The sequence below is a fragment of the Staurois parvus genome, unplaced genomic scaffold (genome assembly GCF_062004578.1).
Source record: "Staurois parvus isolate SC_StPar_1 unplaced genomic scaffold, SC_StPar_1.0 ptg002245l, whole genome shotgun sequence".
Classification (NCBI taxonomy): domain Eukaryota; kingdom Metazoa; phylum Chordata; class Amphibia; order Anura; family Ranidae; genus Staurois; species Staurois parvus.
Window position 1 is genome coordinate 100822 of NW_028320041.1, and position 26524 is coordinate 127345.

A 26524-nucleotide genomic window follows, 5' to 3' on the forward strand; every position below is an offset into this window, starting at 1 on the left:
TGTATATATCTTCCTAAACACCCTGCCCCAGTACTTATGAGCCCTCAGCCCTTATGCAAGCAATGGGCTGGGCCTTGGAAAAAGTTATGAAAGTAACAAAATGCCTTTGGCTGATGTCATTCGGGAGGAGTCTGCGTTCATAGGTAATGCCCACATATGATAAAGAGTCTATGATTGAAAAAAATGGAAATCCAGTAAAAGAAAGGGGCAGGCCAAGGAAAATCAGGCTGGACTGAAAAAACAAAAAAAACCCCAAACTAAATAAATGTTGAATGCCCTCTAGGCAGGAAAAATAAGACAGGCATTATTAGACTTGTTGGAGCTTCGAATGCACACTGTGTGCATTCCCTGTGTGCATTCCCAGAAGCCCAGTGTGCAGAGAAATCAGAGTAAGCAATTTCAGTACAGGAGAGGAGCCTGTACAAATGTGCAAGACTGAAGGTAAGATTGAAGTTCAACTTGAACATAAACCTGTGCTTTGCCCATTCAGGACAATACAACAGATTTGCATTAATCCTCAGCTTCATATACTTTTCTTTGATTCCCTGTGGCTCCATTAAGCACCTGGAGCCAAGGAAATTACTTCATATATTGCTGGGCCAATCAGCACCATAGTAAAGGGAGTCCATAGCCCTAGGTAAGCTATGACTATGGTGGCTCAAAGCTTACCCAGGGTATTTCTTTTGCTACTAGCTGCTGAACAGAGCAACTGGGGAGCAAAAGGTATAAGCTACTAGGGATGTCTACACTAAAGCAAGATTGCATGGTGAAGCATGGATTCCAGGCCCCATTATCATCAAAGGGGATTGCCACAATCAAGGTCCTGCAAGAGAAAAGGTACTATACTTACCACTCCTGTGGTCTTATCTTTTCTCAGTTAAGGTGCCACAGCCTCCATCAAAATGTTCAGCACATGCTTAGGCCTCTTCGGCACTATAGGACATGGTAAGATGGACTCAAAGGGTGCAGGGGGTGAGCACAGGAATCCAACACACCTGCAAGTGTTGAATGCTGGGCTGCTGCTTCATATGAGAAAGGTCGCGGGAGAGGTTTAGGGCCTAACAGCCAAATGACAGTTTTTTTTTTTTAAACAAAAGTCCTCTTACTTGATTATAGAGAATGTCGTCTCATATTTTTTGTGTTTGTATTACTGAAACTGCTTTAGCAGATAATAGTAATAAATGTAAAGGTAAACACTGGTCTAAAATACATGAAATACAAGCTGACACAATGGAAATGATAAACATAACAGCAGAATAAGACACGTTAAAGCCTGACACACATACCTGATATTTGAAGGGTCTATAGAACTCTTTATATCATTAATAGAATCTGTTAAAGATTTAAATTCAAAAGAATTCAGGTCTCCTCCTTCTGCCAGGCACTGTAAAAGAAGTAGTACAGTCTCACAAAAGATTCTCTAAAAAGTTTGGAAATAATAGAGTGATGTTGAGGTCTTACTTTGATCTGTAGGAGGATAGCGGTGAGTCGGGATATGAGGTCTGTTAGGCTCTCGTTCTGTACACATGGCTGACCGTTGGAGGTGTTGGCTTGGCGGACCATCTCTTGGGCATCTTCCTCACAACGCCGCCTCATATCTGTTGGCTGGTTTGCTGGTTGAAGGCCCTGATCTGGAGCAAGCTGTGGAAGTTTAAAACGTTTTATCTACTATAATCATGTACAGTATATACAGTTAGGTCCATATATATATATATATATATATATATATATATATATATATATATATATATATATATATATGGACACAGATACAATTTTCATACTTTTGTCTCCATAAGCCACCAGAATAAATTAAAACAAAACAGTCCAAATGGATCTGAAGTGCAGACTTTCAGCTTTAATTCAAGGGGTTGAACATAAATATCAAGTACAAATTTTAGGAATTGGAACCATTTTTATACAGTCCCTCCATTTTCAGGGGCTCAAATATAATTGGACAAATGAATATAATCATAAATAAAATGTTCATTTTTAGTATTTTGTTGAGAATCCTTTACTGGCAATGACTGCCTGAAGTCTGGAACCCATGGACATTACCAAAGACTGGGTTTCCTCCTTTCTGATGCTTTTCTAGGCTCTAACTGCAGCTGTCTTCAGTTGTTCTTTGTTTGTAGGTCTTTCTGCCTTTAGTTTTGCCTTCAGCAAGTGAAATGCATGCTAAATTGGGTTGAGATCAGATGAGTGACTCAAGCATTGCAGAATATTCCACTTATTTTCCTTCGAAAGCTCCTGGGTTGCTTTTGCAGTGTGTTTTGGAAGAATCTCTATCTGTACTGTGAAGTGCCGTCCAATCAACTGTGCTGCATTTGGCTGAATCTGGGCTGACAGTATCTCTCTAAACACTTCAGAATTCATTCGGTTGCTTCTAGCACATCAATAAACACCAATGACCCAGTGCCACTGGAAGCCATGCATGCCCATGCCATCACACTGCCTCCATTATGTTTTACAGAGGACGTTGTGTGCTTTGAAACATGAGCTGTTCCAAGCCTTCTCCACACTTTTTTCTTCCCTCATTCTGGTACAGATTAATCTTAGTTTCATCCGCCCAAAGAAGGCTTTTCCACAACTGGTCTGGCTTTTTTAGATTTTTTTTTTTTGGCAAAGTCTAATCTGGCTTTTCTATTCTTCAGGCTTATGAATGATTTGCACCTTGTGGTGAAACCTCTATTTGCTCTCGTGAAGTCTTCTCTTGATTGAAGACTTCGACAATGATACGCCCACCTCCTGGAGAGTGTCCTTCACTTGTTTGGATGTTGTGAATGGGTTTTTCTTTACCATATAGAGCAGGGGTGTCAAACTGGCGGCCCTCTAGCTGTTGTGAGACTACAAGTCCCATCATGCCTCTGCCTTTTGGAGTCATGCATGTAACTCTCAATCTTGCAATGCCTCGTGGGACTTGTAGTTTGGCAACAGCTGAAGGCACACCAGATTGGCACCAGTGATATAGAGGATCCTGCGATCATCCACCTCTGTTGTCTTCCAGGGACGTCCATGCCTTTTTATGTTGTTGAGCTCACCAGTGCATTCTTGTTTCCTCAGAATGTACCAAACTATTGATTTGGCCACTCCTAATGTTGCTGATGGATTTGTTTCATTCTTGAAGCCTTACAATGGCCTTACAATGTTTCACTTGCATGGACAGCTTCTTTGAACGCATGATGTAGGTTCACAGCAATACAGTAGATTCCAAATGCAAATACCACACGTAGAATCAACTCCAGACCTTTTACCTGCTTAATTGATGAAGAAATAATGGAGTATCCCACACCTCGCCATGAAACAGCTTTTGATTCAATTGTCCAATTACTTTTGGTCCCATGAAAAAGGGGGGGGGGGGTGGCTACTCTTAAGAGCTGTAAGTCCTAAACCCTTCCTCCAATCTGGAGATATATATATATATATATAGAGCTTAAATATGTTTGGGTAAATACCTGAAAAAATAAAATAAAATTGTGCCCTTGTCCAAATATATATGGACCTAACCGTATAAATAATGCCTGCAGTTATGTATCTTGATTTCAGATGGTGGCAGCACTGACAAGTTTTCTATCACATCAGTTGGTGACAGGTCATTACAAATCAATCACTGTTCTGCTACTCTGTATGAAACTGACCCCTGCGCTTAGGATTAAACCGCTTCCAGACTGCCATACGTAGAATACACACACACACCTCAGCATAAATGAGTACACCCCTTTTAAAAAGTAAGATTTTAATCAGCATCTCAATGAACACAGGAACAATTTCCAAACTTTTGACAAAACTGAGTTTTATAGAACACTTGTTTAGCTCATTACATGAAAGTAAGTGTAATAATATAAAACTTAGATTACAAAATCTTCAGTTCTACTAAAATTAGTTGATGCACAAATGAATACACTCCACAACAAAAACTACTACATCTAGTATTTTGTATGACCTCCATGATTTGCAAGGACAGCACCTTCTTCTAGGCATGGAATGAACAAGTTGGCGACATATCTTTTTCCATTCTTCAAGAATGACCTCTTTTAGAGCCTGGATGCTGGATGAAAAGTGATGCTCAACTTGTATCTTCAGAATTCCCCATAGGTGTTCGACTGGGTTCAGATCAGGAGACATACTTGGCCACTGAAACACTTTCACCCCATTCTTCAGAAATGCAACAGTGGCTTTAGATGTGTGTTTTGGATCATTGTCATGTTGGAAAAGTGAATGATGACCAAGGGCACGGAGTGATGGTAGCATCTTATCTCTCAATATAGAGCAATACATCTGTGAATTCATGATACCATCAATGAAATGCAGCTCCCAACACCAGCAGGACTCATGCAGCCCCACAAAAGGACACTGCCACCACCATGTTTCACTGTAGGCACCATGCATTTTTCTTTGTACTCCTCACCTTTGCAACCCTATACAGTTTTGAAGCCATCAGTTCCAAAACCATTTATCTTGGTCTCATCACTCCAGAGTACAGAGTCCCAGAAGTCTTTTTAGCAAGGGCCCTGGCAGTTCTAGGCAGGCTTTTTTGTGCGTGGGCTTTAGGAGAGGCTTTCTTCGTGGATCACACCCATGCATGCCATTCCTCCTAAGCGCATGCTGTATTGTGTCACGGGAAACAATCACCCCAGTTTGGCTTTCTACTTTTTTAGCTACCCGCAGTAAACTTGCATGGTGATTTTCTTCAACCCTTCTCATCAGAAGACGCTTTTGTTGAGGTCTTAACTTCCGTGGACAGCCTAGGTGTCTCTGTGAGAAGGTTGCAGTTCCATCTGTTAAATTTTTATATCTTTTTTGCTACAGTATTCTGCCTGATAAGTAAAGCTTTGGTGATCTTCTTGTAGCCTTCACTTTTCTTGTGTAAAGAAATTTTCTTTCTTAGGAATTTCTCTTCCATGTGGTGCCATTGCTGACAGCATGAAATGGGAAGGGGTTTTTCTTTGTTAAGTATTTTATAATCAACTGTCTACTGGACACCAGTTTAATGAATAGTTAGACTCACCTGTAGTTGAATTCTTGTTTATTAGGATTTTGTTGTCTAAAATTTAGCTTTGCTCTTAAGACTTTCATTGGGGTGTATTTATTTTTGCAACATGGTCTTGAATGAATTTGTAAGGAAAAATACTTTGTGCGTGCAAATTAACAAATCTTGCTTGCAATCAATGGCCTGCATTCTGTGTGTGCATAAAAAAATAAATAAATAATTATATATATATATATATATATATATATATATATATATATATATATATATATATATACACATATACACATATATATATATATATATATATATATATATATATATATATATATACATACATACACACACACACACACACACACACACACACACACATACCCAAAATAAGTCTATGTTATTTGGACTGTGTGAAAGTTAGAGTCTACAAACTAGGGTATACACACTATATTGCCAAAAGTATTGGGACGCCTGCCTTTACACGCACATGAACTTTAATGGCATCCCAGTCTTAGTCCGTAGGGTTCAATATTGAGTTGGCCCACCCTTTGCAGCTACAACAGCTTCAACTCTTCTGGGAAGGCTGTCCACAAGGTTTAGGAGTGTGTCTATGGGAATGTTTGACCATTCTTCCAGAAGCGCATTTGTGAGGTCAGGCACTGATGTCGGACGAGAAGGTTTGGATCGCAGTCTCTGCTCTAATTCATCCCAAAGGTGTTCTATCGGGTTAGGTAAGGACCCTGTGCAGGTCAGTCAAGTTCCTGTACTTTTTTTCCTACCTTGAGCCATGCTGCGGGCAAGCAGCGGACTCATCTGTCATCTTCGACACAGTGCCAGCCTCTCCAACCCCTCATGTGCACCTCCCCCCGCCCACTATCTCCCAGGCTCCACTTGCACGTCTGCGGGCCCGGTTCACCGCCATCAGCTAGAGTGGAGGGAGGAGAGCGGACACGTCCACTCCCCTCCCCTTCTTGTCCTGACCCGGGAGTGACGTTATGATGTCACCTTCGGGACCCGTTGAGAGATTTACTAAATGTAATGCAGTGCGATGTGGACTGCTTTACATTCAGTGAGGTACGGGGAGACATATAGGGTCTTTCAGAACTTGGATGTCTCAATAAAGAGAACCTGTTACCTAATATTATCACATCCCCTATGTGAGGAAAAAAAATTAAGTGTAAAAAAAAAAAAAAAAAAATTTTTTTTTCTTTTAAATTCTAAAAAGATGAAAGTTACACCTAAGCACATATCATTCTCCCCCCCCCCCCCCCCCAAAAAAAATGAGCCTCTCCACATATAAGCCCAACACTCCCCTTTCCTGAAGAGCAGCCAATCAGTGCTCATTACACTGCAAGGTCTCTCTCCTCCCTGCTAGTCCCAGGATGTGATGCTGGAGAGAGGCGGGGGGGGGGGTGTTGGGGGAATAGGTATTGGGAGAGAGAGGAGGAGGAGAGAAACAGCGCAATGTTAAAGCGAAGCTCCACCCAAAAGGGGAAGTTCCGCTTTAAGTCTTTGTCCCCCGCTCCCCATTAAGGATTGGCACCTTTAGGGAGCGGTGGGCGGGAGCAGGATCCCGCTCCCACTTCCGCTGTGATCGCCTGAGTCGGTCAGAAGTGGAAGTTGTTCTCCCCCCCCCCCCCTCTCTCCCCATAGTCTTCTGGGACCTGTCATGTGACGGCCGGTGAAACCAGCGGTGGTGAGGACACCGCTGGACCGAGGGACAGGTAAGTGGCCGTATTTTAAAAGTCAGTAGCTATAGTTTTTGTAGCTGCCGACTTATTTTTTTTTCAGGTGGAATTCCGCTTTAAATATGTTACACATTTAAGTCACCATAAAACCCCTTTTGTTTTTAAAAACAATCCTAAAATCACCTCAGATTTAAATACAGTTTTGGTCAAAATTCATTTTTTTTCCATCTGGACAAGTAGATTGTCATGAGGGACAAGTAAATTGGTGCACTGATTTAGTCCCTGGACAAGCAGTTTTTAAAAAAATTTCCTGGGTTCCTTCCTTTCGGCGCCTGGCACGCTGGGGCTGCGCCGTCGGATCTAATCGATCCAGTGAACGCAGCAATACCTGGCTGCTGAGGCTGGGAGTTCTGGCTTCTGCTGTTCCCCCTTGCATTGGTGGCTGTGCTGGTTTCCTCAGTGTGTCGGCGGCACGCCGATACGTGACATCACTCCGCACAGTGTGGTGGCGCCTCGCACCAGCAAGCCAGGGGGCGGTGCCCGGAAATGTCTCTCACGGAGTCAATACAAGATTGGCGTTTGGGTGCAATTTTCCCCTCTCTGGTTCTCCCCTCTATGGGGGTGGGTGGGTATTACGTCCAGGACTTCCTAATTACGACCCAATATATGTGGGAATTTCCCTCTACAATTGATACTCCTGATTCAGAGGGCCCAATATGAATCTCTCATGATTATGTTACGATACCTGCCTTTATGGTAAGCACTACATAGACTTTTTACACTGAACAATGATCTTATGTGCCTCTGTGGAGTCTGGATGTGATGTGTATGCCTCTCTCTTTTCTTGGGCTTTAGAGATATCCACTTATTGGCACTTTTATTCGTGTCATTTCCAAGGGGGCACATGATGTGATTGGACAAAGACACGTGGAGACACAAAACACATGTGTGTTTATGTATGTGTGTGTATAATATACACACACACAGTTTTAAAGTTTGCCTATATTGAGACCATATCTACCTTGGGAATATTGAGATCCTTCATAAGCATAACGGTGGGTGTCCCCACCTAGCCATTTTGTGGCTTTTTCTCATGTAGTTAATTTATGTAGGTATCTTTTTCACTATGTAAATTCTCTCTCTGTAGTGATCTGGGTGGCCCTTGTGTTCCGTTTAGGTGGGATTCTCAGGTGTATAGAGCCCATGGTGCCCTGGTCGGGAGGTGCTGCCAATCTTGGAGCTTGTTTTTATGGTTGAAAATTTTCATTTGTTGATTCTCTCATATTGTGAGTATATTTATACATTTGGAACCATAGAAGATATCTTATTTTGCTGTTATATATGACATGCAATAAATAATTGTATTTTCAATCTAACAGACTATGTCACCCTTATGCAGAGTATCTGCTATCCTTGAGGAAGGAGCTATATTGCTCCGAAATGCATCAGATTTCTGCAGATTCATCTCTGTAACTTATCAGCATCATTGCTCAACAATTGTATGATATTCGTGACTGGTGATATGTACAATATGACTGTTTTGTACTAATGGCGTGTTATGCCATAATTTTATGGTATTTTTGACAAAATAAAGAGTTGACACTTTTATGTATGTATGATGCCTTCAAAGTCCCATTTAGTGTAGAGGAGTTTTCCACATCTTCAATTAGGTGGGTAAATACCCTCTATTACAAAGGTTTCCTTACCTCATAGCAGTACTGTTGAACCTTATGGAGAACCTTATTAAGATCCTTATTGAGTTGTTCCAGTTCCAGAACAAGGGTTGCATATCTCCTCTGAAACTCAATACCAATAGGAGCAGAATAGGATTTCTGCCGAAAGAAATGAAATGATCAGAAAAATGTTTTCATGGTTACAAAATTTCAAAAAAATTGAATTTGTCTGTTGACACATTTCATGCAACGTTGGGACATTTTTTGTGAAACAGAAAAAGAAAACCAGTCCTTCAGATGAGTTCTATATGGGGCAATATTTCACGATTGCAGCAAATTATTGCCTGCTGTTTTGTGGATTTAGAAAGTGGGTCATTTTATTGCACTTGTTGAAATCCTTCAATATCAGTGCCAACTAGGAGGTTCTATAGTCACATGGCCAGGCAAAACAAATAAAAGGCCAGTTTGACAAGCATGAATTCAGGAGGGGAGGGGGGAGGTATGGTGGACCCTGTGGTTTACTCTTTAAAAATTTCAAAACTACTTATGGACCAATTATATCAACAGACCTCTAGAAAGGGCTTCCAATCCCTTATTGGTTGGGCCCCTAAGATAGGCACACCCTTTACCAGAAGCATTTTAAGTAGACAGCACACAGTAGAATCCACAGCAGGAATAGGTCACTTCTGTTTAAATCCTCAGTAAATGGATGCACGGCTAATAAGCATTTGGGGGAGGAGCAAACAACCTATCAGGATACTTCTAAAGTGTCCTATGCATATGTACTGACATGAGACATGTGCAGAAAATGAGATGAGCAGCTTCTTGCAAACTGTCACAAGTGAACTTTAAAGGATAAGTTTACCTTTGGGACTATATTACATGTTCCAACTATTTTTAGGGTGGAACATGTAACATGTTCCCATTCCTATAGCCACTCCCCAATCCACTGCCTCCCTGTGACACTTGAGAACAGAGCTCCAGAAACTGCCCGTCTGGTCTGTCTATGAAGATGGCTGCCTCTTTACCAAATAAGGCCGCCTCTTTACCAAATATTATAGCATCTTGTTAAGACATTACATAGGTGAAGCCACAGTGGGAGCAGTCCAATTTTGTACAAATGCCTCACGAAATAGATAGAGGGATAAGCTAGTGGGGATAAGATGGGATTGGGGGGGGACAAAGAAATAGTTGGAAAAGCATGTGCAAAGGAAAAAGTCTATGTAGCCTCAGAAGTTTAAATGACCCAAGACAAACGGATTCTCTAGCTTCCTAGTTGTGTGCACTTCATCAATCAGTCAAGGACAGGAGCAACGCAGAAAGAGCTGCTTTGGACAAATCAGATATAAAGTTTGCACGAGAAGGGACGGATGCAATTTTGAGGCCTCAGCGATCAGAGTCAGCAAATAACTGGGAGACTTAGGCAATACGGCTTGGGTCTGGACCTGGAAACCACTCTGCTGTTAACCCTAACAATGGAATCTGTCTGAAGGTCATTTCCTGCTTATTCCCACAATGTCCAGTTCAGCAGGGTCCGGACCCAGAACTCCAAAAGACAGATTGAGATTGAGTGCAGCTATCTGGCGACATCAAATTGATGTAGAGAGGAGTCTTAACTGAAGAAAAAAAAAAAATTCTAGTAACAAATGGGTTAGTCTAACAGCAGAGCTAGATGAAAAATGTCCATCCTCCTAGGACAGTGGTCGGCAAGCCGCGGCTCGCGAGCCACATGCGGCTCTTTACACTCTTTAATGCGGCTCTTCTGTGTGCTGGGCGCCCGCTCCCCTCCCTCCTCTCGGGCGGCTAGCCCAGCAATGGGCAAACTACGGCCCGGCGGACCTTTTAATCCGGCCCGCGGAGCGTGGCAAACATTGGCTGTCAGGATGTAGGCGGGGCAGCGTGACAAACTCCTCTCCTCTCACAGTCCGCCCTGAAGACCGGAACGGCGCGGGAACACGGCGAGAGGAATGCGCGGAGCAAAGGTAAGTGAATTGACACAATATGGGGAATGAATTACTATAGGGGGGATGAATTACTATATGGGGGATGAATTACTATATGGGGGATGAATTACTATGGGGGATGAATTACTATGGGGGATGAATTACTATAGGGGGGATGAATTACTATAGGGGGGATGAATTACTATAGGGGGGATGAATTACTATAGGGGGATGAATTTTCAGTTTTAAAAATGTGGCTCTCAAAATAAATTTCAATCGTGGTTTTGGCGAGATTTGGCTCAGTTGAAAAAAAAGGTTGCCCACCACTGTCCTAGGACATTAGCAAAAGCAGTGGCATGTTGGTCATAGAAGGTTTATCATGGTCTGGCATACAGATTTATTTTTTTTGTTTGCCGTTGTTCAATCCTCCTATAAGCAGTAGTATAATCCAAAGGTTTATTACTTCCTGTGTCCCTCAATGGATGAGAAAAGATGCAGTCGTGCTTTCATTTTCTCACAGAAATGAGATCACAGATTAACTCCCTTCATTTAGCAGGAACAAAATCTGCAGACCTCAGGCCAAATATCTGTCTGTCCAGCTCACAGCATACTACTGACCCAAAATACCAGTCTTTGAGCTGCTGATAAATAGAATACATTTGTTACCTTAATGCAAGGAATATATTAAGGTTAAAACACCTTTTTCGCTTTAGTATCACATTAAGCTGCATAGACACTGTTGGGAAGGGGAGCAGGAGTGAGATGAGCTCCAGGGATGAACTGTATTAAGTCAGTGCTGTGAACTTTGAGGATGAAATCCTCCACAGTATCAGCAGCTACAGAGGTCACCAAGAACATGTTTTAAAGTTCATTTGCTCTTTTTAATACTTAAAAATGTCAGCAGCCCGAACTCAAGTTCACCTAAGGGGGAAATAACTAAGCCTCACCAGTTTTTCTGCTTCTGTGTTCATGTCTTTTAGTTGCCTGATGTGTTCTTTCTTGATCATAAGGATCTTTGATAACCTTGTCTAAAGAAAAAAAAAATAGAAAATAAAATAAACCTGAATGTTAAAAATAGATATCAAATATATGATGCTAAAGTTCACATTAAAAAATACTCCACAGGGAAGGAAAAGGCTACAGTTGGAAACTTCCAAGAGCGTTATATTGCAGATATTCCAGTATGAAGTACTAATTTACTTACCACCTGAACAAGGAATTCTACTGGAAATCCCCCTATTGTGTTATTGTCTGTGATGGATGATTTGCTTTTCCAGGGAGATTGTGCCAGCAAGGTATCACTTTCCTAAAATGTGGTATAAACATAAGCATCACAAAACAAAGAAAGCAGTGCCAAATGGTAAATCTACATATTGGAATAAGCTGTTTTAACTCTAAAAACAACTCCAATGTGTACATTAATTTGTAACATCACCCCCCAGCCCCACTCAGGTACTTGTGCAGCTAGTATTAACATATATAATTACATTTTAGTAACAGCACTGTAAAGCAGTTCAGCTTTAATGCTGTCATCTTCTGTCCAAGTTGGAATAAAACCTGAAGGATATTTGAACCCTTTCCACCTCCTAGCACAAAAAAAAAAAAAAAAGTCTGGGCTACATTTCACTTTTATTTTCCTCAATATTATTGTTCTTAAAAAAACAAATAAATGAACACATTAGAAAAATACTCACCATAATGGGTGACTGGACAGGTGGAGGGTACTGTAACCGTGGTGGAGTCATGAACATTCGGGAAGGCCGCTGTTTTTGTCCAAAGGAAGCGATGGGCATTGTTTCATGTGGCTCATTGCTCTGAAAATGTGCAGAAACGTTTGAATAAAATTGCATTAAGACCTGGTTCACACTGAATGCAACTTTGAAATCGTGCTACTTCACCGGTGTGAACCAGGGCTAAAAGGGTGTGTCAGCTTGCTCATGTTTGGATACCTGCATGCCAAACCAAGCCAATAAAGGGCTATTTCACCTTTTCAAAAGGTGAAAACCCTACACCTTCCCCACCCACTGGGTCCCTGATGCACTAACATCTGTGTGTGAAACAATTTCACTGTCCATGCAGCATGGTGCAGTGGTCCCAAGGTTTGAAATCTGCACTGTTCTTTCCTTATGGACGCCGGGACAGTTTACAGCAGTTCTGATCAGCCGCAGTCAGAACCACTCTGCTCTGTCCCAGCATCACCCACAGACGTGCAAGTGCAGCAGGGATGGGGAGGGGAGATTGTTTGGTCACCCTTCCATTTTTTCTGAAAAAGGTGAACTTAGACTTTAAATCTTTAAACACCATTTTTAAATAGGAGTCAATATTCTTGCTGCTCCAGCACCTGTACCTGGTGTGATTAGTATATAACCCTGACTATTAAAGGATAAGATCACCTTTGGGAACATGTTACATGTTCCACCCATTTTTAGGGTGGAACACGTAACATGTACGTCCATCGTCATTTCCAGAACGCGGTGACATCATTTCCGGCGCCCGCGCCATATTGGGACTCCATGAAGCTACATGTTATGAGGACAACTGAGGATGTTTGCGGTTACCTACTAACATGTGAGTGGGTATTTTAATTTTCATTTAATAAATTTGATAATATTGCACTATGGAGCCTGTTTTGTTTGTGTCTCTGAGTGGACCCTAGAGGTGTGGCCAGAGCGGTGGAGTGCAGGAGGAGGTCTGGCTAAAGCTACTGTCATCCCGGTCGTATAGAAGGGATCTGCAGGAGATTGTCAGAATACTATTAGAATGCTGGTTGGCCCTTGAGGTCATTGCAAGGAGGTGAGGGGGCACTCAGACCATTTTGGGATTTTTTGGCACGTATGACACATTCACGTGTATGAAGAGTTCCTCACTTGTGTGCTTAAAGTGGACTGATTCATCACCTCTTAGTCACAAATTAAGTGTGTGTCACCTTGGCACCAGTGATTGATATATGTCATTTTTTGCTAAATATGTTTATTAAGGGTGTTTATTCACCCATACAATTGTGAATATTTTAACTTATGTGCATGCATTTTCTATATTTAGGGTTGGCTGTATATAATTGGTAGCGCTGCACCATTTACAATATATTTTGGTTTATGGTATTCATTGGTACACAGTAGGTGCTAGCAGCTTTATATTTGTTAGGGCTATCTAAGCGCAGGGGCTTTTTTCATTATTTTGATTATACGTAACATGTTACCAAAGGCGCAACCACCGCCCCCCTCCCTCTGACAGTACGGGGAGACTTCTTCCCATACTACCTGTCAAATTTGCCCCCACAAGGCTGCATCATTCATTCACAGACTTCTGTGAATGAACTGCAAGTCCCAACAGCCTTAGTAGCTGTCAGCTTGTACTTTTCAGTGAACTACCACAGCGCTGTGGAGTATCGTGGTAGTTTATTGAAGCTTTCTGTCAGAATATACGCTTGCTCGTACATCCCGTATGGCAAGCAGATATTCTGACAGGTCTGCAGGAGACCTGCATGGCATCAGAGATCTACTGATCGCTGGTGCTATGATTTCCAGGTTCCTGTAGACAAAAATAATAAATGCACATTTTTTTACCTGCAAAAAAATGTACATTTATTATTTTTGTCTAAAAGGTGAACTTATCCCTTAAGACAACGCAGATCACCTGACCATCAGATGCATGCTGCATGTACTTCGCCGGCCAAGTTCTTACAGTGATTTATGACTACTATTAAGCTTCTGGTACACTAGTGCCAGGAAAGGAGGGGAGAGAATTTCTCCATTACTTCTACAAATTACCCCAGTATTACCTACATTAGGCTAAATCAGCATGTGCACAGGGTAAAGCAGATTGCCTTGTCACATCAAAATGTCCACAAATATCTAACTGGCATGATGGAAAATGTTCTGACACAACTACAACTGCTTATTGCTTGTGATCATCTTACTACATCTTCCATACCCCTCCAGAATCAGATGCTTGACAGGTTCCCACTGGATGACTTCATGTGGGGCTGTCCCCGTCTCCAACATATTTAAGTAGTCCAGGTTGGTAATATTAACTCACATCGCTTGAGGACAATAGGAGAGACTATATGACAGTCACACACATGTAGAGAATTGACTTTTTAATAACTACATCTTTCACTTCAGCTGTTTGATATCTCAGGGAATCTCTCAACCTTGCGAACAAAGGGCAGTCTAAAATAGATAGCTTCTTGGAAAAGGTCTCAATGATACTCCTCTGAAGGTAATATGAATGTTTTTGAGGCCTTTAAGGGAGAGCAGCAGCTTAAGGCTCTGGGCATCAGTTTGCCGTATGAAAAGCAGTGTATTTGAATAGTTGAATGATCTTACATGACCTTTGTTTTGCCTACACAGAGTAAAGTAACAACGTTTTCCTTTAATGTCTCTCTCCCCAACTGCTCATGCCATTCTTTTGCTCCCTTGACAGGTGGTAAGAAAATTCCAGATGCTTCCAAAAAGCATGTTACTCACTCCCCCTTCCTACTGTGTGACAGCATGGGCATTTTGGGATTGGTCCAGTGCTGTCAACATGGAGGTGGGGAAATAGAGTGTTAGGCCGCCTAAAAAAGGCAAAAATATTGCTGCTGGGACCTGAGCATTTTAGTAAACCTGTTGCTTTCTCTATGGCCAAAGCATAGGTGTGCTTTAAAAAGCAGATGCTCCTGGCATCAAGGGGGAAAAAAGTGTTCAAATAGCTGAGGTATCCATTACCAATATTTTAGCTGGTGATGATCAGATGGGAAAGTAATTTAATAACAGTGCTTTGTATATGACAAAAACTGTATGAGGATCAGTCATGTACATTTCGTTCTCCCCACATTATGACCAATTTAAGCAATGCTTTCTTCTTACAAGGCCAGGATTAGAAACAGAGAGCAGATGTGAGAGGGCTTTTATCATCCTTTTCTAGTGGTTGAACAGTGACCGTATAAAAAGGTAGAAATTCTAGAAATTCTTGTTTGTCATATAAAAAGGTAGTGACACTTTAAAGTCAAGTAGGTTCAGAGACGGATATCTCTTAAGAAGATCTCATCTACTGTTGCTAAAGACAAAGAGCTATGCCTGAGTTTAGCAGAACGGACCAACTCACACTTTTAGTTTTACAAGAATAGTTTCTTTCAGAACTCTACAAGACAAACTGTAAATGACAAGACTGTGTACACAAAGCAAACTTACCAGGACTTCATAGTCTGGGATTGTATGTGTACCGAGTCCATTTCTATCAAATGTGACCCTGTAAGTGGAATTTTGGGTGTCTACAGCATCGATCTGACCAGTGAACAAGCCATCGTGTATTCCTCGTAACCGAGCTGAGGGAAAATGGAAAAAAAGAATACCAATTGTGAGCTAGATACACATACCAGTTTAGAATGATATATTTATTGGAAAAGGTGCCCTTCTGAACAAGCACCAACAACCCTATCACTGGCCTTTGCCATAGTAAAGTCTAATAAACACCACAGTTCTATTGTTAAAGCCCAATTCCAGATTACACCCCCCATCCAACTGCCCCCCTTCCATGGTGCTTTTTTTTTTATATATATATCTTCAGGCTAGGGCAATTGTCTGCTTATGCAGAGAGCAGTGCTGATATCACTGTACACGTTCTATTTCAATACGCAATTAATGAAGGAACAGTGGTGATACCCCGCCTTAAGAGGTAGGGCCATTACACCCATTTTTTTTTCATAGTAACATTAGGGGGCATATTAATCACGTTCAGACCTCTGACCAACCTAGAAAATTCTGACTGAAGATGTGCCATGCAAAGAAATTGATGACCAGGCTAACCACTCCCTTTCTTCACTGCAGCACATACGAATACTTAGTCCTGAAATTGTAACATCATTCTTATCAGTAAACGGCCTATATCCACTTCAACCCCAAGCCATTTCTGGCACTTTTTGTTTACAGTATTTTTTGCTAGAAAATGTCTTCGTAACGCCAAACATTTTTTTTTTTTTTTTTTAAAACAGAGGCCCTAGAGAAAAAATTGTTGGCTTTTGCAAAAAAATTTATGTCACACAGTATTTGCGCAGTGGTTTTTCAAATGCAATTTTTGGGGAAAAAAATACAGTTCAAATTTTATTGCAACAATACATAACCCAATTTTTTTGTACAATATAAAAGATGGTTAAATAGATATAACATGTCGTGCTTTAAAATTGTGCACACCCGTGCAACAGCACAAGTTTTACTATTCATAAGCGACACTTTAAAAGCCTGTACAGGTTACCACTTCAGATTTACAGAGGTCTAGTGCTAGAATGATCTGATGATCACGGTGATACCTCACATGTGTGGGATGATCGCTGTTTGCATGCTAGTGGGACAGATGCATGCATTGACTTTTGCGTGCAGCATGGGGGCACTTTATTTTATTTCTATTTTCTTAATTATTCTTTTTTTATTTTTACACTGGTCAAGTTAAATTTTTATCACTTTTATTGCTGTCACAAGGAATGCATACATCCCATGTGAGAGCAAAAGACACCTGACAGGTATTTTTCTGGAGGGATCTGGAGTCTATGAGACCGCAAATCCCTCCTCTGCACTTGACAGCATTAAAAACACCAAGAATTGTGTTTTTGAATGCTTTCAGACTTTTAAAAATGGTGCAGAAAGTTTCCGAGTAAACCGAAAGTGATGTCCAGTCATTGCTTCTGGTTTACAATAAAGGAGAGCCAAAGCCGATTCTAACTGTTTGGCTGTGCGGTCAGCCAGCGGATGCACCGGCTGTTCGCTCGGGACTCCTGGTGGAACAGGAGATCCTGAGAGCTTAGCGGATTGGGGGGGGGGGGGGGGATGAGCTGGACGTCCCCTCCTACTGCTTGTACAAAAGAGTCGACCGCCGGCTCTACAAAATGGTATTGGGGTGATGCCTGTAGCTCTAGGCATCACTCCAGTACAACCACCGAAAGTCCACCATTACATTGTTTGAGTGCAAGCTATACTATTAAAACAAGTACCACCTGGCTACACTACCAATTGTTGGGATATTGTTTACTCCAATATGTCCACTGCGACACATCTAAGCCAATGCTCCCCTGTGGTATCTGCTCATCGATAGTAGAGGCAGTATATTTGTGAAATCAGTTCAGCACAGAGATTCTGAGACCCGCAAAGTCACTTTTGCAATGAGGGTCATCACCAGTGATACATGTCCTATTTAGAAACCACTGGCTGTCAGGAGTCTGATTCCTCTCAAGAGCAGCTAAATATATTTTAAAGGGAAATATATTTGTGGCATCTCCCAGCATTCTTAGTTGTACAGAAGTTTGGGTGGCGAGATTGCCATTTACTGTCCAATCTCACATTAGACCTGCAAGCGGTTTAATAATCGATCCAAGCACAAGAGGACTACCCCAGTGAAATTCACAGACCGTATTCCTTAGTGGTGTCATATACTAAAAGCGCTAGAAAATCCACTACCATTTTACAGCAGTGGCAACAAGCTCAGTGGCTAGAAATGCCAAGATGTATTTGGCATAGGGAAATGCCACTTTTTAGACACAACCAAAACCCCCCCCAAAAAACTAGGACTTAGGATCATCAGTTTAAAATCCCAACCACGGCACTACCTGCCTGCAGTATGCATGTTCTCTTTGTGCTTGCTCCTCCCGGGTACTCTGGTTTCCTCCCACACTCCAATAGGCAAGTTGATAGGTTAATTGGCTCCTGTCTAAATTGGCCCTAGTATGTATGTATGAATGTGAGTTAGGAACCTCACATTGTAAGTTCATTAAGGGCAGGGATTAATGTGAATGTAGAAAATATATATGTAAACTGATGGCGCTATACAAGTACCTGTAATAAATAAATAAAATATAACCCATACAAGTTCCACCACTCACCAGGAAGACCTGCAACTGCAGGATTCCCCTGTAAACATTCTTTACCTGTAACTTTAGTCCCAATAACCAGAGAGAGGGGAATTTCATCTGGTAGATCCTTGAACTGAGAGACGTCTGCTACCTTCCTCTGCTGTAAGAGGCGTATTTTCTGTCGTTTCTGTTCCAGAGCCGATCGCTCTTCCTCGAAGAATGCGGCAGAACATCTACAAAGTCAACAAGACAAACGTAATGCATAGGAAACCTCAACTGCAACGCTTTGTGCAAACTGGCTGACATTTCATGGATTTGGACAAAGATTAGTTTATGGACATTTTCCAATAATATTCAGGGCCGAGTACTCCATTTCAGACCAGGAAGACTGTTCCTATTCTTAAAACTATTGCAGTAGTTTTAGCAGAGCACAGAATTTCCAGCTAAAGAGTTTCTGCAACAAGTGTCAAAAATACACATCACTTTGTTGAGAGCATTTAACCAACACCAGTCATCATTTGTCATACAACACATTTTAAAGCTTATCTTAAACTGGAAACAAAAATGTAGTATACTGCAGCTTACCAATCCTTAAATGTGGTGACTGCATTAGTTTTTTTTATTTAGACTTTTTTTCACCTGGTGATGTGGCCTGTAATACACTTCCTGTCTCAGGGTGGTGGCTCCACTCTATGGAGGAGCAATAGCGCCACCCTTGGACAGCAGCATCGTCAGCTGACTATTGTAATCACCTCTGGCACTGTTAAAGTGAACCTAATGCCATTAGATTTATCTCATGTCCAACAGTTCAGGTCCCTTGCCAGCATCTTGTCCCGGGGCGCCGGTGTTCTGGCATCATCTTCTGGCTCTGGATAACATACCTGCTGCGCAAGCTCAGGGGTCAGTCAATCCAACACACAGGGACTGGGCTGGTACTGTAAGCTGAGCTGCACATGCAAAGCTCAGTTTACATGTTTTAGAAGACTGCGAGGAGGCAGGTAGATGTTTTTATTCCTTTAACGCAGAAGAGACATTGCATGTTTTTTCTGCGATAACAGCCAGTCTACTTGCAGTCTTCACTTCAGTCCCACTTTAAATGGTTTGTCTTAACCCTCTGACACTTTTGCTGGACAGCTTGGTCTGTTAAAACAGAAAACAAATAACAGACTTACTAGCGGAATCACCAGATGATATGGGGGAAAAAAGTCTAAAGAAAAGAAACACAAAACAAAAAACAAAACAAAAAACGCATGCAGCCACAACAGCCATCACAAAGCATTATGGGTTTTCTAAAGGGAGAATATGCCAGTTTGCCTTCAGATGCTCTCTTTGATTAAAACTTTGTATGGCTCTAGCTGGGAGAGCGATGAAGCGATAAAGATCTGTTTACTCACATCTCCCAAAGCTACTACTAATCACAGAAGCAGAGGACAACTTCTGCTCTGACTGCTTAAGCAATCGGAAGTAGAAGTGGGAGCGGGTACCTATCAAAATCAGGCACCGGCTCCCCCGCCACTCCCCAAATGTGCCAATTCCTCAAGAGGAGCGTGGACCAATCCTTAAAAGGGAAACTCCTAGATTGTAAGCTCGAAAGAGCAGGGCCCTCGAACCCCTCGTGTATTGTTTTGTTACTGTATTGTCTCGTTCTGTCCCCCACTATAATGTACAGCGCTGAGCAAACCTTTTGGCGCTATATACATACTGTATAATTATAATAATACTTTAACAGTCCTCAAATCTATTTTTCATTAAATGTTTTTGGCCTCCTTAGAATGTCCTCCGTGAGCTCCTGAACCTCCCCTTTTCCCTGTTATTTTCATTTGTTTGGAACGAGCTGTGCATGTTAGTTGTGGTCCCTAGTCCATCTCGGGAGCAAGCAGGCGAGGGTAGCTACATTCCTAAATACAGTGGGACCAGGGAGAATGAACCTAGCCACCCTCTATCAAACTCTGACAGCAGTTAAAAAAATAATCTGGAGGAGATCGAGAGCAATAGAAGGTTCTTAAAAATAGTTAAGAATATATATTTGCATATTTGTTTTTTTTTTAATACCATAGTTTAGTGTCACTAACAACTAACCTTGGAGAGTATTACTTTCTATTCCTATTCAGCATACGTTTTTCTATTTTATAAGCGGTGAATATATGGGAAGGGGAACTTTTTTCATTTTACAGCCTGTCACTGACCACCAATGCTCAGAGGTTCCTATTACTACCACTGATCTCCAATAAAGGGTGTTTTATTGCGGCCATTGACACCAATTCTGGGGTATCTTCTTGATACCTACAAGTCCCCCCTTTCCCACAACTATTTTAAAATGTTATAAACTGTGCAGGAGATCGTACGTTTGAACTCCTTAACATCGGGTGGAATGATATGCCATGTTCAGTAACTATGCATAAAGTTACAATCGTTCACACAGATGTTAATGTCTGCCCTTCACCAGCTAATTTTGCACCCGTTCCCAGCATGCATGAAAAAATGTAAAATGATCTGCTCTAGTTGCCAGATGAGTTCGGTATGCCACTGCCTCCAAGAGACTACTCTAGTGAGATAACCCTGAGGTCATATCTCCATTCCATCCAACAAAAGGCGAGACTCCCTTTGAGCTGAGCTTCCCAGACATTTATTATATATTAGGAAGGATCCATCTTAAGAACACATCACCATATTTTTAAAACGTTACAGCATGTGGTCAAATTATATTTTTGTACCATTTTATGGCTTGCCGTTTCAATATTTTGAGGACTTCATTTCACCTACAAAAAGCAGTAATGAGATAAGTCCATTGTATAGAACCACTAACAGGAAGAAGAACCTCTGTATGTAAAGAGAAAGCATGACTGTACTCATTTACAAAGATGATTACTATTTTCATTAACCACTTCAATACTGGGCACTTTTACCCCCTTCCTCCCCAGGCCAATTTTCAGCTGTGCGGTCATGCAATACTGTACCCATAAAAAGTTTTTATCATTTTTTTCACACAAATAGAGCTCTCTTTTGGTGGTATTTAATCACAGAGTTTTTTTTATTTTTTTGCTAAATAAAAAAATCCTGAAACTTTTGAAAAAAAAAACTCCTTTTTCTTCAATTTTTGTTATAACATTTAGCAAATAAAGAACTTTTCTTCATAAATTTAGGTTAAAGTGTATTCTGCTACATTTCATTGGTGAAAATACCCCAAATTAGTGTATATTATTTAGTCTGTAGGAAAGTTATAAAGTCCACAAACCATGGTATATATATTTAACAATCGATCAATGTACTGACAGCCAATCTCATTTCTTGAGGCCTAAAAACGCCAGCATAGTACAAATACCCCCCCCCCCCCCCCCAGATTACCCATTTTTGGAAAAAAAAAAAAAAAAAAAAGACAGTCCAAGGTATTTAGTAAAAGGCATGGTGATTTTTTTGGAGGTTGTAATTTTTTGGAAAAAATGTAGAAATTAAAAAATCTTTTTTTTTTTACATATCCAGTCCAGTACTGTGTGATTATATAACTGGTGTTGCGGTGATCAGGGACATGGACTAATGACAGTATGTAAAAAATATATAAATAATTAAATTTTTAATTTTTCTGTTTTATTAAATTCTTTTTTTTTTAAACACACTGTGACCAAAGCAATACAATGTTACCATAGTAATATTGAACTACTCGGGGCAAGTGATCAGGATTTTTTTTTTTGCTAATACCAATGTATTTCACTGATATTTCCAATCCTTGTTACTGAATGAAACGGATTCAGTCTTTTTTGTGATTAGCTGTGATTGGGCAAAGCTCATCAAATGATACAGATGGGCTGTGATTGGCCCTGTCTGTACCATGTTACTGCTTTGATCAATCACAGCTAACAACACAATTGTATGCAATGAATGGCATGACAGGAAGCCATCCATTGTACACAATCGACATGTGATCTGCTCTGGTTACATGACACTGGCAACGGGTCGGTGTAGTGATATGTCCATGGGACACAGCCAGTGACAGATCTTGCTGCTGCATGGCCCTGCGACCAGCTGCATTTGACAGGATGTCATATGACGCCCAGTCATAACGGCGAGTGTCCCACCCAGCCGTCAATCTGCTATAGGCCGGGTGGGAACATGTTATAATACCAAAAAGAAAAGAAAAAAAAAAAATAAGGATTAAGCTGGTTAAGTTCACATAAGAGTTAAACAATTAACTGAGAGACTTTAGGTTGAACGGAATGTACTATTGATTTCCTTTTACCCCTTCTCAATGCCAGGGCCTACTGTCAAGCACTCACAGTAAATATACTGCGAGCGGGCAGCAGGTACAGACACGGTCACATACATGTACATCACCTGCCTTTTGCATGAGTTTGGCAGCAGATTTTAGCCAATAATTTTGTCTGAAACCTGCTGATTGGCTATGTTCAATCACACACACAGAGTTCTGTGTTTACAAGTGCAGTAGTGAACAGCAATCTGGCTGTTTCTTCTCTCTGAAAAGCAGAGAGAATAAACAGCCAGATTAGTTAAAAAAAATAAATAAATAAAAAATAATAGTAACACACATTACACTTGTTGAGCACACAGTTTAGATCTTGATTGACCCTAGATGCTAACTCCTTTGCAGCCAGTGTCATTAGTACAGTGTCAGTGCACAATATTATCAGTGATCAATGTATAAATGTCACTAGCGATATCAGGGTCAGTCAGTTCATGTACCTCTTTGCGAGGGTCTATTAGCGCCAAATTGCTCACCACAGTACAAGTCGCTGATCACAGCTATTACCAGTATAGTGTCTATAGCTGCATAAATTTTTATATACACACACACTCCATAGTTTGTTGAAGCTATATCTTTCACACAAACCAATATACACTTATTGTGAATTTTTTTTTTACCAAAAGATGTAGCAAAATACATTTTGGCCTAAATTTCTGAATAAATTTGACTTTTTGATTTTTTATTGGATATGTTTTATAACAAAGTAGAAAATATATATTTTTTTTTTAAACAAACTATTTGGTCTTGTTTGTTTATATAATAAAAATTAAAAACCCAGTGGTGATCAAATACCACCAAAAGAAAGCGCTATTTGTGTGAAAAATAAAAATTATATAAATTTGGCCACAGTATTGCATGATCACACAATTGCCAGTTAAAGTAGAACAGTGCTGAATAGCAAAAAAACTGTCCTGGTCATGAAGGGGGTAACACCTTTTACTTTTTTATTTTCCATTTACAGCTTTCAAAGTTCATAAAAGGATCACCTGTACCACACTTTTTTTTTTAAAGCAAAGGACCGATAACATTGAAAGATGATGCTACTGATTTTGTAGGGCCGAAGAAAGATGAATAAATGTTTATCAAACAATATTTTCACTAAAAATACACTCAAATTATTATTCACACATAAAACTATAGGTGGAGGGGTTCAGTTTCTTATTTTATTCTGTAATAATTTATTTTTCATATTTTTTTTACAGTACAGTCAGAGACCTCAATCTCCTCCTCCTCTGCAGCCATGCACTCTGTAATGAACACACAAATTGCTCAGTACAGAACACTGAGCGTTCATTCAGAAACTGAAGACATAGTAAATATGTGACTGTTTTCTATGTCTTTCATGCCGAGTGGACAATAAGAGCATTCCAGTGTTCATTTAGGGGGTTGATAAACATGAGAAACATGTTTACTGACCTACCACTAAGCTTGCTATGCTGAAGATCCGACCTTCCTCTGAATACCCAGAGCCACTGACATGCAGCACGGAGGAACAGTGCAGTAAGCAGTCGTTGCAAGGGGGTGGACACTTTCTGAACGAATAGCTGTGGTCAATGGCTTCTCAACTGCTGATCACAGCTATTTATTTGCTCAGAGTCTAAAAACATTTCTGGTATAGGAAGGGAGATTCAATGAATGTAAGGCTTTCGGACCTGGCCAGCTGAAAGCAGGCTGACATAAGCCTTATGTCCATGGCAAATAAATAGTTAATAGCAGACTGAGTGGAAATACAGGGGCTGTCATAAATGTGCAGGCTTTAAAGCTGTCATCCTGACCACTGGCTTCACTAAGGGCTCGTTCACACTTGACTTTATTTCTAACTCTTGCCAACGCCCCATAGCGTTTGACAGGCGTTTGTGAAGCATTTTTAACGCTCCCAAAACGACCTATGCGCGGTTTTGAGGCGGTTGACAGGCGCTTGCCAAGCATTAAAACAGCACCACAAACTCCTATAATGAAGTTAAATGGTATTAACACTCCGCAAACGCCTCGCAACTGCACCGCGGAGCAGCACCAAAGACTTGAATGGGAGGCTTTAACTCCTCCTGACTCGACCCGTGGTGTCAATTTTGCCGCGACATGACGCTAACGCTTCCGTGTGAACAGCACTGTGTGCTGCCATGTGCAGAATTTTCATAGGCGTTTGATAAGCGTTAAAAACGCTTCCCAAACGCCTGTCTTGACGCCTGCTGACAAAGCTAGTGTGAACGTGGGCAGCACAGTGACTAAATGGTTAGCACTTCCTCCTGGCAATACTAGGGTCGTTGGTTCAAATCCCATTCACGACACCACCTGCCAGGAGTTTGCATGTTCTCCCTGTGCCTGCGTGGGTTTCCTCCGGGTACTCCGGTTTCCTTCCACACTCCAAAGACATGCTGGTAGGTAAATTTTCTCCTGTCTAAATTGGACCTAGTATGTGTATGTATGAATGAATGTAGGTTAGGGACCTTAGATTGTACGCCCCTTGAGGGTTAGGGACTGATGTGAATGTATAATATATATGTAAAAGCGCTGCGTAAATTGATGGAACTATATAAGTACCTGAAATAAATAATAAATAAAACGTAGCCTAACTCAATGGTCACTGATATGGAACAAGGAAGGAGCCAGTCAAGCCTGAAACGTCTGCCCTTCAATTCTACATGCTTGTTCCAAGTGAGTGACTCACTACCAAGTGGGCATTCAGTAGTCTTTTCTACACTTCAACATCCTTGTTTACCTTCGTGGCTTCCCCATAAGCCGTCTGATTTTGCCCCATTCCACTCTGGTTAGTTTCCTTGTTTTGAGATTTGGGAAAGACTCTTTTAGGCAAACACAGAAATCATTATCACCTTCAAAGAGGGGTCTGCAAACAACAGAGAGAAGACATTAACATTAATCAAGGCATTGTAAGAACGTAATGTTCAAATTTTACAAACGAACATTCCACTTATTTTACGTATATTATACCAAAGTATAGCAATCACTGATGATGTGGCTGATGATGTTGTAACTGGTAAATTACCATGCCTTGTTCTACACTGTGCCACAGAGTCATGTGGCTTCCTCAGGGAGATGTGATCACATCCCCCTGAGGAAGCCACATGACCCTGTGTTGTAACGTGTAGGGGAAGGGCTTTATGACGTCACACCAGTGGCTAGCACACAGACTTGGGAACATGGAACGGTATTACGAGAACACTAACAATTATACAGTACTGAGTGAATGTAGATTTGCTGGCTATATTTGGTGCGATATAGCACCCGTAATATGTGAGTGGCTAATTTTAAAATTTTATGAAATAAAAAAAAGCATGTTTTAAAGGATAAAGCACTATTTCTTGCCTATTCATTTTTATACTGAGCGTAGGAGTATGGAGGAGAAGGATCTATAAGGAGGAGGTGAACGACCATCCAAAACACAAGAAGCTCCATTAATAAGTTCAATTTAAAGGGACACAGGCGCTCTTTGACCAAACATTTTTATGTGAGGTCATAGTCTCCAAGTGAGGTCACATCTGGAGTGTTGGTGGAGGTGCACAATTGTCATAACATGAAGGCACAGAATGATGTTGAATATATCCACAGTGATTGAATTAATTTATTGAAGACACACACAAATAAAACAAGGACTCGATCAGTCCTGATGTACTGACAGCCTCTCTCATTTCTTAAGGCCCAAAAATGCCAGGATAGTACAGATATCCCCCAAATGACCCCTTTTTGGAAAGCAGACAGTCTGCGGTATTTATTAAGGGGCATGGAGAGCTTATGTAATTTTTTGTCACTTTTTTTGAAAAACGAAAAAAAACCAAAAAAAAACACCACACACATTTTCACTTTTTTTTACATAATGTCACCAGTGCAGTGCAGTATCATCATATACCATAGTAACATTGTACTACTCTGGGGAAGTGATCAGTACTATTTTTTTTTACACATTATGATTGCCTATAGCAGTGAACTGCACTGCTATAGGCAAACATTTAACTAAATAAAATAGAATCATTCAATGTTTTTATGTTGCGATAAGCGGTGATTGGTCACAGCCAGTCACATGACACAGATGGGCTGTGATTGTGATTAGGTAGCAACATGATTTTATGCAATGGATGGCATGAAAGGAAGCCATCCACTGTTTACAATTGTCATGTGATCTGCTGTGATTGGTCAC

The 26524-nt window shown here is 40.9% G+C and overlaps 1 protein-coding gene across 3 annotated transcripts in view; it reads right to left on the reverse strand.

Annotated features, from left to right (window-relative positions):
* The window catches only part of LOC149431468 (protein lin-9 homolog), a 65787-nt gene that overhangs the window by 5486 nt on the left and 33777 nt on the right, over positions 1-26524 (reverse strand). For all 3 annotated transcript variants that reach the window (XM_089665579.1, XM_089665578.1, XM_089665576.1), the window contains 9 exons: positions 25091-25216; positions 18189-18346; positions 15466-15599; positions 11986-12105; positions 11496-11597; positions 11239-11319; positions 8382-8507; positions 1462-1641; positions 1287-1384 (listed from right to left, as the gene is read on the reverse strand). In XM_089665579.1, the coding sequence (XP_089521705.1) occupies positions 1287-1384; positions 1462-1641; positions 8382-8507; positions 11239-11319; positions 11496-11597; positions 11986-12105; positions 15466-15599; positions 18189-18346; positions 25091-25216 (1125 nt within the window). The remainder of the gene's footprint in view (positions 1-1286; positions 1385-1461; positions 1642-8381; positions 8508-11238; positions 11320-11495; positions 11598-11985; positions 12106-15465; positions 15600-18188; positions 18347-25090; positions 25217-26524) is intronic.